Here is a 16,956-nt window from a genome sequence, read left to right as displayed (position 1 = left end):
AACTGACAAGTGAACTGGCGATCGCATACTGTACACCATAAATGAGTGTCTTAACCACTATGCAAAAGAGGCTCCTCTGCACATGTAGCTATAGAGCTTTTAACCTCATCACACAAACAACTGCAGTGCTTTCGTTACAGAAGCCATAGATTGAATCCAATATGCAATTTCAATGTGTGCAAGACTCCACCAGTAAACCTAGAAACCAACCTTGTTGGGGACAGTATAAGCTTGTAAGACCTTGGCAAAAACACCTGACAAGCTGGTGGGATCACTTTCGCTGTTTAATTTGAGGTTTGAAGTCTGTAGTATGCTCTGAATTTGAAAAACAATTTTTGTCAGACAGGTAATCAAAAAAGACTATCCTTTACATTCAACAGAAATTATAATTAAAAGTAATAATAATAAAATAAGTTTAATACTAGGTGCCCAGACTTACTTAGCAAAGTTTGCTCTAAACTGTTTTTGTTTAGACTATTGTATTACTGGTGTTATAGACTGTGTACACCATGAACTAATGAGTGCAAATATAATCAAAAGAACAGTACATGCTCATGTTTTGTTCCTTATGCAAAATGAGTGTAATGGTATTATAAAAGAATGTCCATTTACGTTTTTTTTAGGATTGCTAGAAAATTATCTGTGGGAAGCTAAAACTGCATCAAACCTTTTAATTTCTGCCTAGCATTAATACAGTAATAAAAAAATAACAATTATGAAATGACTCCAAATATAACATTGCATTACCTTTCTGTATTCCCAAAGGCAAACTATTTACATCTATATTACATACATCTTAAAATCACAGCTACCGTGCTTTACACAGTGAAATGTGTATTTTCAATCAAAATGCAGTAAACCGAAAAAGAAGAGCTAGGTATAACTTTCTCTTTAAAATCCTTTTCTAAAATATGTGACTGTACACACTAGGGGATTTCAAATTAAATAAACATTTAAAAGGTAGGTGAAAACCTTCCCATCTGGCCTCCTGTTCAAATTCTAACATTTCCGTTCCTTATTACTAAACAACTTTACCAACATTTAAAAATCAAGCACAAAATGGATTTTAAATATCCGTTAGGATAATTTTACAAAAATAAAACAAATGATGTTATTCAAAGATATACAGTACATATGACATTCAGATGTACGTCAACACACATTTGTTTTTTATTTGGCCACGCCACAATGATTGTGTTTTTATCACTTACACATGTAGCTGGAGAAAGTATTATATGTAATATGCATAATTCATCCATTTATAATTCCTTTATATGTATTAGTCTGGGTTGAGGCTAACAGATTAGAAATGTTAATTCTCAAAAAGGAAAACATCATTAAATTAAACAACAAGCATCCCATACGAGGCTGCAGACAAATTTATATTTAAATTGACGTGCACTTCAGATAGTTTTGTGTATTAGAAACAGCTTCCCCTGTGCAATGCTAAAAGATAGGCAACACAGTCAATAAGGCCCTTAACTTAGTGTGTGGCAACTGAATATTTACTGTACAATACACAGTATTATATAGCTTTAAAAAAATATTTTGACATAACATTACAATTACGTAAAATTTACATTGTCAGTATTCAGCATGTCAAAGGTTGCATGTACTGCATTTAAGATAACTCTTTTTGGTTTGGTGCCAACTGGATCTTAAAGAGTAAGTAACAGGGTTCCGGAAAATATACGTTACATGACCCCACGTGTTAATAACATACCTGTAATTTTTCTTTTCATTGCTTCATTGTTACTGTGAGTCCTTGTCTGCACTTGTTGGGTGCCTAGCCAGTGGCTGAATCTCAATGAGGTGTGCTATCCCCACATAATCTTCCTCCTAAACCCCTGCAGTCCCTGAGCCAGATCACATGACTCACAGTTTTTTTACTAGGAACACCAAATAATGTATATACAAACCATTACATGTTGACTTATCATTGCTCATTAAAAACAAGAGTACAATTGTTTTCAAGGATATTTATGATAACATAATAATAATGTTAAAATCAATTACCATTGCAAATCTTTAGAATTTGTCAATGTTTGTTTTTCTTGATCCAGTTCTGTGATTACAGTAAATCTCATCTTGCTCTGTGTGTCATTTCCTGCACTGAAATAAATTTTTTTTAAAAAAACTGCCAAATATACTGACAGGTTCTAACCATTTTTCAAAAATAAATTGTGAGCGAATGCTGCCTATGCCTTTGAGAGATCACTGAAACAGAAATCTCAACCTTGAGCATCACTAGTTTTCTCATGAATTGTGAAAGTCATATACTACATGTATACTGCTAAACCTGCAAAATAGTATCAGAGGTTCGTAATCTACTGGACTTCTTTAGGCAACAAATCAACAAGATGTTCGTGATCGAAGCACAGTAATGATCCAGCATGAAGTGCAAGATAATAATTTTGCAGAATCAGTGAATTGCTGTTTGTGCTTTACCTCATCCATCTACGGGTTTCTTGTAGTAGACATCCCTCTAAACCACATTTTGTCTTTTTTTTTTTTTTTTTTTATTTAGTCATTGCCAATTTTTTTTACACCGGTTTTCTCCCCAATTTAGCATGCCCAATTATTATCTGTATCCTCGGCTCACTGCTCGCAACCCCCCCGCCGACTCGGGAAACGGAGGCTGGAACACGAGTCCTCCGAAACGTGCTCCTACCAAGCCGTCATTTTTCGCACTGCAGATCCACAGCAATGCCACCAGACCTATAGTGCCGGAGGACAACACAGATCTGGCGGCTCCACTGCAGAGCCACAGGCGTCCTATCGGCCACAGGGGTCGCTGATGCGCAGTGAGCCGTGGATTCCCCTGCCGACCTAAGCCCTCCCTACCCGGGCAGCGCTCAGCCAATTGTGCGCCGCCCCCTAGGAACTCCCGGTCACGGTCGGCTGTGACATAGCCTGGATTCGAACCTGCGATCTCCAGGCTATAGGGCACATCCTGCACTCCGCGCGGAGCGCCTTTACTGGATGCACCACTCGGGAGCCCCCACATTTTGTCATTTTGACATCAGCTCCCTGTTTTCAAGACATTTCTACACTCCAGTTCCTCTGACTCTCTGAAGCTGTAGTGTTTTCACAGGGAGAGGTAATGAATTTCAGGCAGTGTGTGAAATGTGGGCTGCCTCCATGTAAAGCGTGGTTTGTTCTGTGGGAATGGGGGTGGGGTGGGGTGGGGTGTTATTGCTCTTTACTCGCAGGCCAGTTTGCTATCAAAGCTAGAGAGGGCAATAGCAAAGGCCTGAATCGCACACATGGGGTAATTGTAGTCCATTGTGAAAATATCTTCAGCCACCCGACCAAACTGCATCACTATGTAATCAGCTGAAATAATAACAATAAAAAAGTATTTGAGTATGAAGAAGACTGGCATCAGGTACCTCTAAGCATAACTTACCACATAGCAATTTCAATGCTGATCTACTTGGACATAATGTTACAGTAAATACAGTACATGATGATGTTAGTTTAATATATAGTGCAAGGGACAATTCATCTGGTATTAGCAATATTTGTTATTGCTTTTAGAATTAATAGAGTATGTTATTAAGAGTATGGCCAGACTTTGTAAAATATGGTAAATGCATTGTATAAGAAAGGGAACATCTTGTTAACTGAAAATGTTACTGTGCTAATAATACTAACCGTTAATTCAAAAGACAAAAAAAAATAAAATAAAAAAATCAGAAGATGGAATAAAAAGCAGTATTACGCTACATGAAAAGAAACTGAACAAATTCATTTTTTTCGACATGTGCAACTGCTCTCTGTGGCTAGCCATTAAACACAGTGTTCCATTTGGTAGTTTTTAGGAAATATTGTAAAAGAAAATCACAAAGAAGTTACAGGGCAACTGATTGGTAACCTGCATGCACCACTTCAAGAGAAGTGAGATGAAAGTGGTAGCAGAGACACCCACCACCATGAATATGTGAAGCAAAGAGCAGGGGCCGGGGCAGCAAGCGTCCACACTTACGATCATTATCGTGGATGATCTGGAAATTCTTGACTGACGCCTGCGTGACTCTGCCGTGGAAGTTCAGGACGTAAGACTGGGTGTCATCGTTCCAGACCGGGGTTTTATTGTGCAGCTCAATGATGCTCTCTGTGATTTTGTTCTGCCATCTTGCCAGCAGTGACTCATGATCCTTAGCCCACATTTGCAAAAATTGAAAAAAAAACAAACAAACAAGAAGCATTACTTTCTGTAGGTTAATGTTAAATCTGCTGCTGGAAGCTGTGCAGTCGTCCCTAGCTGATGTGAGCCTCATTGACAGTAAATGGCGTCATAATCATGTGGTACCTCCATCTTAATGTTCAGCATGACAGGTCCAAGCTCTTCATTTAATACATTGGATTGTGCTTTACCCCATTTGCTTTGGTCTAATAACCTCTAATAACTGTTACTGATCATAACTATAGTCCTTATCATGACATTACCAGTGAGGTACAGTAATGCACATAACTCTACATTACAGTCATGAATTATTTCAGCAAGAGGAAATACTAGTAGATGTATTCTTATTGATATTCTTATTCTTGTTATAACAATGACATTTTAAAATGAATCTAGAAATGAATAGATTGTTGGCCCGGATTGCAGTTGATCAATTAAAAATATAAAGCAGAATTGCTTATCTGACTTACATTCTGTGGTCTGATTGAAACTTTTTCATGGTCCGTATTCATTCCAGGTATAATAACACTCATTTTACGGGGCCCTTTGAAACCTAAGACGTTTGTTTCCTACGAAAATGAAAAAAAGTAAAGAAATGTTTGTTTCAAATGTACAAAATATGTGCATTAGTTATGTAGTTCTGGACACATTTCTAGTGAATACTGCTCATCTCAAGTTAGAACTGCTATTCACAGTTTAACCACCGGGGGTCTCATTGCTTTGTATTTGCATTTGAACTAAAAGAAAAGATTCTGTAGTCAGCACTCGGATAGCCGTTATTCAGATACACGTCAGTCGCATTTTACCACCCTTGTATTAAGAATACACTCAATCCCCATTTTATATATATATATATGTAACAAATTAATGCACTTACCCGTCACACGCGATTTCCGACTCTGTAACGAGTTTTCTGATACAAAGCCCATCTCTTCAGTGTTACAAAGTACTTGTTTAGCCATCACAGCCTAGGTTTTTTTTTTTGTTTGTTTTTTTCTCGCATGCCAAATCAGTCTGACTTTATTGCGCAGTTACACAGCGCTTCCTCCAATTTCACATGACAAAAATACAGCAAAAACAAAGCGAAGACACAAGCTACGGTAATGTAAAAGTTAATCATTAAACTGTTTTAGATACTGTGATGCATTTTTTAAAATCTGTGATCTTTAGTAGCTTTTGTGCATTTTCATTTGCAAGTGAACTGTGACATTCTGCAATTTTGAATACTGTGGATACTGTTTAAATTCTGGAAACTGTTGTCGTTTTTTTTAATCTTTTGCTAAATTGCACCGCCTTTTTCATTTTACGCAGTTCTGTGCATGGGTAACATTTTGATTTCATTTTGCTGTTGGGCCGTAAATGGGGAATTTTACATACTGCAGCAATATGTACCGAATTCAAAAGTATGTACTGTATTACAGTCCACGTGTCCAGTCGTCTCTTTTGGCAAGTGATATTTTCAAAATCATATCGTTCTGAATTAAAATACTTCTGTTGGAAATATAGTACTGTACCAACAAAACCAACTACAGTACATCTAAATGGAAGCCTACCTCTTTTAAAACACAGTCCTTTCAGCTATGTATTTTTGACATTGTATTTTTTTTTGTGTTCCCTGAAAAAACGGACAAGGGTTGGAACGGGCCAAAATGAAATAATCAGATACGCGTCACACTCGTTTAACCGTTACTGAAGTCAACATTTTATAGGGTCGGATATGTGAGTGCTGACTGCATTCCTAAGAGATGCACCCAACTGACATGCTAGTCCTATGCAAAATATACACTTGCTAAAACAATAGCTTGCTTTGAGTTTAAAAAACACATTTATTTAAATACATTATATGTTTTATAAAATTCCATCATAAACCCATATAGCTAAAATGTATGACCAGTAAAACATATAGGTTTTAGGTTCTTAACAATATCCTTGTAAGAATAAGATGAGTGGGCAACCTTCTTTTCTATTATGAAAGACAATTCCCTGCAGTACATTTCTTTCTCAATATCATGTAAAGAGAGCCAAGGGACTGGGGACTGCACCTGCTTCTGCCTTCGGTGACGTACTTGCCGTTCATTAACTGCAGTAATTGCTTATAATCCCTTGTTTAGTGTTTAATAATAGTGTATGAAAGGGCACTTACATAGCAGATAGCTGCTAATTCCTGACGCAGCTTGCTTGTCTCCAAGCTAGAGGTGGTCTTCTGGGGATTCACCCCATTGTCATACACAGTAAACTTGGTCCCCATTAAGTTTGATCTGACGAATAAAATAAGCAAATTACAATGTAATTACTGTGCAACATCATTTACTGCTAGAATTACGCAAGCTCTACTTTACAAATGCTATAGATTAAGAAGGTACATTCAATATATATATATATATATATATATATATATAAAGTGGCAGTTAGCCAGTTAAAACACATTGCACAGGCAACTGAAAACTATATTCAAAGGTCAACTTCTAATTGAAATGTCACAACAATGGAGAGAATAACAATTGGGGCTAATTACGTTCTTAAAGAAAGACAGATAGGCATCTCCTTAAAGCCCCAGCTACTGCTAATACTGCTTGTGGCACCGAAAACAGTGTGTTTATAACCAACAGCAATCTGTTTCACCAGGCCTGCATGTATTTATGAAGGTTACACATGAAACTGAACAGGGATTACTGAACAGCTACTGACCTCAGCTTCCCGATGAAGCTCTCTCCACCACGAGACAGATCAGTGGGGTCTATGGAGATGAGGTAATTAGAGGTTTTGCTCTTCTTCCTTTTCCTTCCAGCCAATAGGAACACCTACAGAAACCCAGATCACACCACATTGTAAATGTCAGCCGCAAAGACCGACCTCATATAATGGAATAATGAGGCAGTTACATCAATCAGATTTCTTGATTTTCAATTTCCTGGTATTTGACTCAAATCATGAACATTTGCACAGCCCGTAATTATATCAGCGCAATCACTTTTGGGGACAATATTGCGATGAGAGTTTAAATGGGATGATGTGAAATATGCAAATGATGCGTGTAATAGACAAGGAGCAAGCTTTCTTATTTCAGTAATGGGGAAAAAAATGTAAGCACAAAGGAGCAAAACAGCAGTTTTAAACATAGCAGTGAGCAACCCAGAAAAGGCTACATTATCACATGCACTAATGGCTAATATATTTTTAATTGTAACGTTGCTTATAAAGAGTACCAGCGTTAGGGATGCTATAAAGACCAGATGTTTGAAATACAGTACCACTCAACTTGAATTGTGTATCAGACTTACAGAACAACTTACAGAACACTGTTTGGGGCAAACTCATTATAGTACTTTAACATTGCTGTACTATATATATATATATATATATATATATATATATATATATATATATATATATATATATATATATTATTCTAGTCCACTTCTGTGGACTGTATAGATATACTCAGCATGGTTGTAAGGAGTTGCTGATGCAAATAAGGTTTTGCATCTCAGTATTAAAAAGTTAAATATGTACAGTATTAATGATTTCATGAATGAAAGGCAGCTTAGGGATGACAACCAAATCCAGGATGGTTGATGTAAACAGGGACGTAGTCCCGTACTTCAGCAATAAGATACTGTACATGCCAAGGTGTGACTTGCTGTTAGACACGAGGCAAAAAAGGAACCTCTTCATAAACCACTACTGGTCACTATAGAGACTGAGGACTCAACAGTAAATAACAGATCTAAACTCAAGGAGATATTCAATACGTTTAACAAGGTTGGAGAGTGATATGCAGGTCAATGAACAGAACTAATGGAACACAGATGTGTCAAAAGACAAGGGATGCAAGAGATGTAAGAATTCCCCTCAGAGACCAGGAGATGTATCCTTGACATCCTGGCATGTATATCAGTCAACACAAGGCCAAGAGGGACCAGCAGTGGAGATGGGGTGAACGCAATGCAATCTAAGGGGGGAAATTGGCTGGAAATGTGCTTCTGATAGCCAGACCCATGTTGCTGTTACACAATATTAAGTCAACCATTATCCTTGAAAAGAAAAGCATTCATGTCGGAATGGGGTCACTTACACAGGACGATGAAGACAGAAAACCAACATTGTACATGACAGGCCAACAATATGCAATGCAAAGATGCTTCCAAATTAATTGAAGAGAATTCCTTCTAACATTTCTTTTAATTGGATTTTTTTTGTTTAGCACCCAGTGACCAAATGTTAATTCAATGGTACTATATAAAGAAAAAAATGCCCTTCCTCTAAAACCAGCCATAAAGATTACTTTTGTCAGATTAAACATCAAATGGGTACATACATTAGTATATGTCACAATGAAACACACAGGCTGTATATGGTTAAAGTGAGGGTGGAAGCGTTTCTTTCTGCTCTTCTAAGTGCTTTACCTTCTTCCCATCCTCCCTTTCTAGATGGAGGTAGTAAGTAGGGTACATCCCACGGTCCATCCCCTTCTTGTCTCTGGTGATTCTGCACTTGATGGTAACTCCCTGGGTAGTCGGTCTCACAGCAAACTCTTCCAGGTCATCCACTTCCACCTCCACCACCGGCTCGCTCGCAGGAGGCGTCGACGCAGAGGCCACTTCCTAGACGAGCAAGAGAGCCTCAGACCAAACACAATGACCGGACAAAAAAATAGGAGACCTACAATTAGAATGTTCCAGAGGCTGCAATGAATGCAAATGTATGTAGTCATGTGACATGCATCGTGAGCGGTATGAGAGTAGTGTGCAACTATTCAGCAATAATAATGAGGAAAGCAGAATGATCTTGGTGACTTCACAAGAACCATGATTGTGGGTGCCGGAGTAACTGGCTTGTGTCTCTCAATGCAGCAACGTGTCCATCAAGACAGATTACCAGGTTCATGAAATGGAAACTGGAATGCTCTAGTCTCAACCGGGTCATGACAGATTGTGAAAAGCAAAAGACATGCTGCAGTGGCCCACATATCAGTACTAGATGCAACTGTTTCCATTCGCATTATTTGGAATGCACTGTGAGCTCTCATTGTGAGGGTGGTGGAAGTTGAGCCACACAGCTTGTTTGTTTTAATCTACATGTGACTTTAGAAAGGGGAACTCAAGCGCTTTCTGTGTATGTAAATATTTTGCTGTTGAATAAAGGTTTCAAAAGATGAGGGACCAGCAGCATTGGTGACTCAAGCTATGTGTGTAGTAAAAGAGCAGACTAAAGTAAAGTCAAACAGCTTCTCCACGGTGTAATCCTCAAACTTTATTAGATGAGAGAGCTCTGGGCAAGCAGCTATAAAAGGGTGACATGTGAAACTTGGTCAGGAGCATTTCAGAGATGAGTAATCCCTACTGAAATATTTAACAACAAAAACTACAGCCAAGTTTAAATCTTGCAGCAACAGAAGTGATGCTCACCAGAAATAGAACTGAAGGTTCATTGTTTTCAGGGAATTTGTCTAGACGGAGCGAGCTTGCTGCCCCTATGGGCCATGATAAATATGAAGGACTGACGTTATTCCAAATCCTGGATCTGAACCTGATGAAGGCAATTTAAAGGCACAGATGTTTTCAACACATCAGTTGTGTGCAAGGAGTAATGTCATAAGGGTAAGGTTTTCTGATGTCTGCTGACAAGAGGTTGATTGGTTTATGCTGTAAACCAAGATATAAAATCCAGTGCAGGAACAGGCTAGATCAGTAATGTCGGTAAAGTTATTATTTAATTGTGGTAAAATGATATGTCTAATTAAAGGAGCACAAACAGGACTGTAGAGAATGCTATGACGGATGTGGATTTTGAGGGAGAAACCAAAACCAATATACTGTAGTTATAAATCATGTATTAATATTTTTTCATAAGCAGGCCACTGGGATACATTATCACCCAGAATAATTGTGAGAAGACAATTAAATATGGTGTACACAGTATATCCCATTTTGAATCTGTTCACCTTGTCTTTGAAATCTCAATTTATTTCAGTACCAGCAATTGTATGAAGTCATGTGTTTATACAGCATGACACATCGTATCTGTTTTTGCCAATTACGTTAGTACCATGACAGATGCTGGCCTTTAAACTGCATGCTAACTCATTTGGGATTCGTTGCTCTTGGAGCTCCAGTCACAATCTACAGGGAGGGCCAGATTCAGAGCTCTCCGTGAAGTCCAACACCTTCAAATGCAGCTCCGTCGCCAATTACCCTAACTGAGCCCCAGGACCAGTAAGACGATCTCAGACCCATGTGTAAAGAAGTTAAGTCTGAAAAAGGATCAGGGAGAGTGATGGAACTGTGTAACCTAGTGCTTGCAGGACTTGGGCAAGCTAGTTTAAAACCTAAAGGATTAGTAGAAAATAATAAATTATATGAATAATACCTTAAAAACAAATAGATTACAAAGGAATTGAATGCTTTCAGACATCATGATAGCGTTATCTAAACTTGATCTAGTTAAGTTAAAAATGAAATTACAGTAAAGGCCCATTCATTATGCTACTTACAATCAAGTCATTTGATAGAAAAGGTAAATGCCTTGTTTTTTACACAGTAAAATCTAGAATCGTCACTTGAACTAACTAGTCGCCTGCTCTTACTAGTCTGTTTATTTATTGTGTCAATAATAGTTAGAAAGGCTCTGTGAGTAACGAAACCAACCTGTATTAACCAGCCATGAAGTTAATTCATTTAGACTCTTATCAGCAGTGTGGAGTGGAGCGCAGGCTTCTGTCAAAACATGTGAGGATTTCCAGTAGTCCCTGAAAACTGCCTACAGTAGCGGTGTAGGAAAGCTGGAGGCAGTGTTTACCTTGTTTGATTTTTTGCTGGCTGCGGATCCTGGCCTGGTGTTGCTGTTTAGCTGGGAGGAGCTGGAGCTAACTTCATCCTCCTCCTCTTCTTCCTCATCAAAGTTCATACTGCTGGAAATCCCTTAAAAAAAGAAGAATCAGATTCACATTTAGGAGGCCACATTTCAATAGAACCACAATACCTGTTGGAATGATTATATATTTGCATACACATTGTATCTGTGACGATAAAAAACACAAAATCCGAAGCTCAAGGTTTTTTGCACACAGCAAGTTTCCCCTTTATGGTAGCTACTATTAAAAGTGTATTTTTTAGTATTAAGTGGATCTGCACAGTCAAATGAACACCCGAATGTCCAAAAAAAAATGACTATAAAGTTTTCAAAAAGTCTATATAACTTGCAACTATATATTTATTCTGATGCATAAACCCCCTAAGCCTCTATGATGCATTTTAGTGTTTAGTTTAGTTTCAAAATTATAGTTGTTTTCCTTCATGATGAAAACACTTCTAATAACAAAAAGCTTTGAGAATCTTACAAAGACCATATGAATAGAGACACAGGGCTCTGACTTAGAGATAACATACACACCCTTTTTCTGCATTGTGGCTCGAAGGTCATGCTTGCCCTGCTGTTGGCCACTGGCCGCCATGTCTCCATCCCCATCATCTGTGCTGGATTGTCCCACTGTGAGAATCTGGATCGGACTTCCCAAGCCCTGGACTTCATCCCGAAAGGCAGCTGGGCCATCGAGTCCTGCCAGACCACAAGACACCCGCTGTCACCTTGCCAAGCCACGACTCTGGGCAATTTACACTGAGAGGTTTTCTCTTTCAGTTCTGAGATAACATTGCTTACTGTAACGCACTGTTTGGATAATATGATAAGTTACCTGGGAGATGTTTGTGGAGGTAGAATCTCACACTATTGGAAGGACATGCACAAACTATGAAACTGTGCTGCTAACATTAATTAAAAGTAGTTGAACCTTATTATTGATTTTGAATACCAGGCATGTTTACTTTGTTTTTTCTTTTCAATGTTGTGGGAATTTCATGCCTGTGGGGGGGCTATGGGGAGGGAGGGGGTGGCGGTGGCGGAATCTGGGAAGGGGGGGGGGCGATGAGGACCTCGCTAAGATTATTACTGTATTGCCTTGCAGCATCCTAGGGATGGTTGCATAATGTCTCCTGTACCATTTTACCACTCTATAATTTTTTTTTGACTCCCATGACTTTCGATATTATCTTGTAATGTGCAAGGTTTAAATTCCTCTAATAAGCACGTTGCCTGCCTAGATTTACTACGTAGGAAAAAAATAGATGTTGCCATGGTTCAGGAATCTCATCTTAAACAACAAGACATTCCCAGACTAGCCAATAAATACTACTATGTGGCTGCTTCCTCCTCTGCAGAAAACAAAACGAAAGGTGCTCTGATTGTATTTCACCACAATATCCAGATTACTATTCTGGGTACAATGAGAGTGGCTTGTCTTAAAACTATTATTTCAGGTAAAAAAGTCGCCTTTGTATTGGTGTACGCCCCCAACGGTATTTGATCTGGAATTCTTTAATTTATTGACCAAAATATTATTAGACCTATCAGATTTTAAATTAATTCTTGGTGCTGACATGAACGTAGTGATAGCTGAAGCCGAGAAACTCATCTAGTCTTCAAAAACTTAATCTGCCACGCCTTTCAGTCGATGGATCAGCTGTACTCAGTGCTCCAATCTCCTTGGATGAATTAAAGGAGGCTTTACACGATATGAGCAGAGGCAAATCCCCAGGGTTTGATGGTATCCCACCTGTGTTTTTTCTTACTTTTTGAAATCAATTGGAACCATTATTACTGAAAATGATACATACTGCCATAGACAAGGGCTCTTTCCGCAGAGATGTTAATTCGGCTATCATTTCCTTGTTACTTAAGAAAGATAAAGACCCCGCCATTTGTGCAAGTTACCGACCTATCTCATTGATAAATACAGATGTTAAGCTTTATGCCAAGGTGTTATCGTGCCACCTGGAAGCTCACATGACTAAACTAATTCATCACGACCAAACAGGCTTCATCAAGACTTGTCTAGCCTCTGATAATGTTCACCGCCTTGTTCATATTATTCACATGGCCACAGATGTTGACACCCTGTGTGCTGTTCTTTCTTTAGATGCTGAAAAGGCTTTCGATCGTCTCGAACGTGAATACCTCTGGGTCTAGGTATTGAGTTTATTAATATGGTTAAAGCTCTATATGTCAATGGTGCGATGGTGCTTACAGGTAGTAAATGCTCACCCCAGTTCACTATTTCTAAGAATACTCGTCAAGGCTGCCCGCTCTGCTGTTTGCCCTATCACTTGAACCATTAGCTCAGGCTATCCACCAATCTACCACTCATTCCCCTAGCACTCCTAATAATACACAGCACCATATTTCATTTATGCCAATGATGTATTGCTATTTTTTAATAATGTTCCCCAATCACTCCCCCACCTTTTGTCTATTTTTGATGATTTCAGTTCGTTTTCAGGACACAGAATTAAATGGTTTAAGTCCGCTCTAATGCCCTTGAATGCTGCAATGGAGGATGGGTGGTTGAAATTGCTCCATTTATGTAATACGTCACTCTAAAAAGCTCTAAATACCATAGGCTCTGTGCCATGCCGGACTGGCATTAGTAAGCATGCAGCTAACCTTTGTGTTTGCCCTTTTTCTCCTTTTTGGCGCTGCTAGTTTGTGAGGCCATGATGGCTGCCTTTGCTTTTTTAGTTGACTTTGGGGCCTGCGCATCAGTTACCACCTTTACATCCTCCTGTTCGGCCTCCTGTACTGCTGAGGACAGGACAAGGGCGAGGAGACAGAGGGGTGCAGACACAGAACACACCAGAGACACAAAGAGAGAGAGAGAGAGAGAGAGAGAGAGAGAGAGAGAGAGAGAGAGAGAGAGAGAGAGAGAAGAAGATAAGAAATCCAAAGGGCAGAAAAGAAAAGCAACAACAAAAATGCTTAATACAGCAAGGGGTGTAGAGTAAAGATGAATTATCCCTCTTTTTTCTATTTGGATTAAAACACTTTTTTTTTCTATATGACACTCTACTACAGGGGTTCCCAAACTTTTTTTTTTTTTTTTAACTGAGGCCCACCTGTTCTGCTGCATTAAGCACAGTGGCCCACTATAAGCACTTACGAAAAATGGCAAATTTATATATATATATATATATATATATATATATATATATATATATACACACACATACTTAGAATGTCGTTGCTCCCACAGCCCACAGTTTGGGATCCCCTGCTCTAGACGTCAGTGGGGGTAGGTAATGAAATTCATTCACTCTTACAAAGCCAATACATGTTCCAAGTGAAGAGAAATTCTGCTAGTTAGCAAGGGAAATAATGTCTGAAGCAGTAATTTGATACAGTAATGAATGATAAAGATGACAGTTTGACATATGAAAGCAGAACAGTTCAAAGAGCAGAAGGATACAGAAAGCCGGGATATCTTTAGTCTTCCTTCAGTCTTTTGAGTAGTATTATACCATACACAGTTATTCTTTTCAATCTTTACTGATATGCTAGTTAGACTTTAAAATAATAGCTGCAAATTTACATTTATCGCAATGGATTGATTTACTGTCGATCCTGTGGTGTTCAACTTGAATTTACTATAAATCTGTGGTCATCTTCATACTCATACTGTAACTAGAAAATGATAAAAAGCAAAAACGAAAAATAATTAAACAGTTATTAAGCTGTTACTCATATTACATCATATTACATCATATGAAATCTGTTGCATTTGCCACAAATATTTTAAGTGTTACTGATATATTTATATATTTATAAATATGTCAAAATATGGTAAACACTCCTTTAAAAGCATGTTTAAATAGGAATAAAGGGTTATGTCAACTTCACAGAAGAAAAAAACAAAAAAAATCCAAAAAGGCACTCTATTTTTCAGCTGTCCTACATCTGTTAAGCGCGTGCGTTAGAAGGTGTAAATGAAAGGAAAAGATTTCCGGCACATGTGAAAGCCATCTGCAGCACATATTGTATTCAAGATTAAAGCCTGGGGAAGGGATACAACACATGCAAACTATTGGCAATATTCAGGCCATTTAAAAGAAAGAAAAAAATGACATCTGAATTATTATCATCATCTAGATATTTCGCACTTAAGCCAGCAACCCAGAATTGTTTTTACCTTCAGTTTTAATTTACTCTTATTCAATTTCACTGGCTTCTGATTTACCAGTAAATTGAGTTTAAAGTTATATTATTTTTATTTTATTTTTATTGTATCATGAGTATTGCATCCGATCAACTTGTAAAGCAGTCCACATTGTACCCATTCTCAACAAAACAACGTAGAAACTATTGGTTCCTTGCACTAGGCACTTTCATTTATTGCAATATAGGCTTGTGGACAATTTTTCCTTCCCCATCTGTAGTTGCAGCATGCAATTTCTGTATTTACTGAGACTCACATGTAGAGTGTTGCCTTTGAATTGCCAGCACTGATTGCTTTTATTGTGAAGCACTTTAAGATGGTTTCATATATAGCACTATATACATGATTTTGTATTGTCTATTGACTTCCACTATCCCTCATTATGGTTAACTGCCAACACAAAGCATATGATTTTTATGAACAACAAGGGGCTCAACTTTAGTGATCTAAACAGACATACGCCCATTGATCCCAATGATAGTCACCAAACCACCAAACAATAAAAATACAGTGGAAGGATGGCAGTATTATGCCACTATTTTGATTTTTAAAATAGGGGTGGGGGTGGGGGGGCTGGGTCACCCAGTAAGGTAATACTGTGCCGAGTGCAGGGGGAGTTGTAGAATCATGGTTTGTATTCCCGGTCGCAAGGAGTTGTCAATTTTGGCTGAGGACCCCAAAGGAAATGCATTTACACTCCTATGGGTTACAGAGAAATATCGACTTCAGTTTGTTCACCTCATCACACTTCTGTAACCCTTTCTGGTCAGATGCCCTGCAAGGCCAGGCAAAGACTAGCCAGACTGGTCCTTGCCTCCAGAGTTCCGTTGCTTGCCAACATTTGTCCCCTAGGTTTGGACATTGAAAAAGTCAATGTTAACTTGTCCATTCTTATTGGAAATGGGCTTATTTGAAATGGAGTTTTCAAATTGGGGAGAACAAGTGTGTTAAGATGCTCAATAATCTTGTCGTAAAAAGAAAAGGAAATTGGAATAGGATGATAAAAATCTTAGGTTACATTTGCATTTCTAAGATGGGTCAGCATGTTTTATAGTACAGATCTTTCCAATTAAGGAAAGCTGGTGATGTACTGCACCTGTAAACATAACCAGACTCAGGTGCTTAACATTTTGCCTTTATGTTTTCCTCTTGGGTCCAGTAGCAGCATTATAGGCTATACCTGAAAGCAATGTAGTGCAAATACTAAAGATGATATTTTTACACACTGCAGTACTTCCCCTGAATCCTATTTGATTGGTATGCCACGTCCACAAATGAAGCTTTTTCTTCATAGCTTTTGCACTCTATTTTTTAAACACTTCTTTCATTATATTGTTTGTCCTCAGTGGCCTGATTATGCATTGATTGTAACATCAGGCATTCTGAATAAGGTTACAGTGGGTCAATCTAATAATTACATTCAAGTTATGGACAGGGATGTTTTATACATACATATAAATATAAACAGTAGTTTGTTGGTTCCATCCTAATATTTTAACTTCTTAAGATACATTATTAAAGGTCATGAACTACTGTTGAGAAAAGCAATATAGTGTTGTTTCGTAAGACATGTTAGAGCCAAAATTCAGATGAAGCACGTCATAATTGAATTCTAGATAACAATCTGAGGGCATCAGAGCAAAATAGAGTAATGAAGGTACTGGAGGATGCAGAACTGCAGTTCTTGGAAAGCAATAATGTACATCACAGGCCTATGGTGGTG

At 38.2% G+C, this 16,956-nt stretch overlaps 1 protein-coding gene across 6 annotated transcripts in view; it reads right to left on the bottom strand.

Annotated features, from left to right (window-relative positions):
* Positions 1-382: 382 nt before the first annotated feature.
* Positions 383-16,956, bottom strand: part of LOC117434748 (tubby protein homolog) — a 56,968-nt gene continuing 40,394 nt past the window's right edge. For 2 of the 6 annotated variants that reach the window (XM_034057385.3, XM_034057387.3), the window contains exons 4-12: positions 13,688-13,825; positions 11,582-11,746; positions 10,988-11,109; positions 8,596-8,793; positions 6,878-6,990; positions 6,333-6,447; positions 4,660-4,758; positions 3,989-4,160; positions 383-3,336 (exon numbers count right to left, since the gene is read on the bottom strand). In XM_034057385.3, coding sequence (XP_033913276.2) covers positions 3,203-3,336; positions 3,989-4,160; positions 4,660-4,758; positions 6,333-6,447; positions 6,878-6,990; positions 8,596-8,793; positions 10,988-11,109; positions 11,582-11,746; positions 13,688-13,825 — 1,256 coding nt within the window. In that variant the 3' untranslated portion in view covers positions 383-3,202. The remainder of the gene's footprint in view (positions 3,337-3,988; positions 4,161-4,659; positions 4,759-6,332; positions 6,448-6,877; positions 6,991-8,595; positions 8,794-10,987; positions 11,110-11,581; positions 11,747-13,687; positions 13,826-16,956) is intronic. The other 4 variants (XM_034057386.3, XM_034057388.3, XM_034057389.3 and 1 more) reach the window with 2 other exon arrangements.

The sequence above is a fragment of the Acipenser ruthenus genome, chromosome 28 (assembly GCF_902713425.1).
Source record: "Acipenser ruthenus chromosome 28, fAciRut3.2 maternal haplotype, whole genome shotgun sequence".
NCBI classification, from domain to species: domain Eukaryota; kingdom Metazoa; phylum Chordata; class Actinopteri; order Acipenseriformes; family Acipenseridae; genus Acipenser; species Acipenser ruthenus.
The sequence above is the reverse complement of the archived record's forward strand: the minus strand, read 5'-3'. Positions and strand labels throughout refer to the sequence as shown.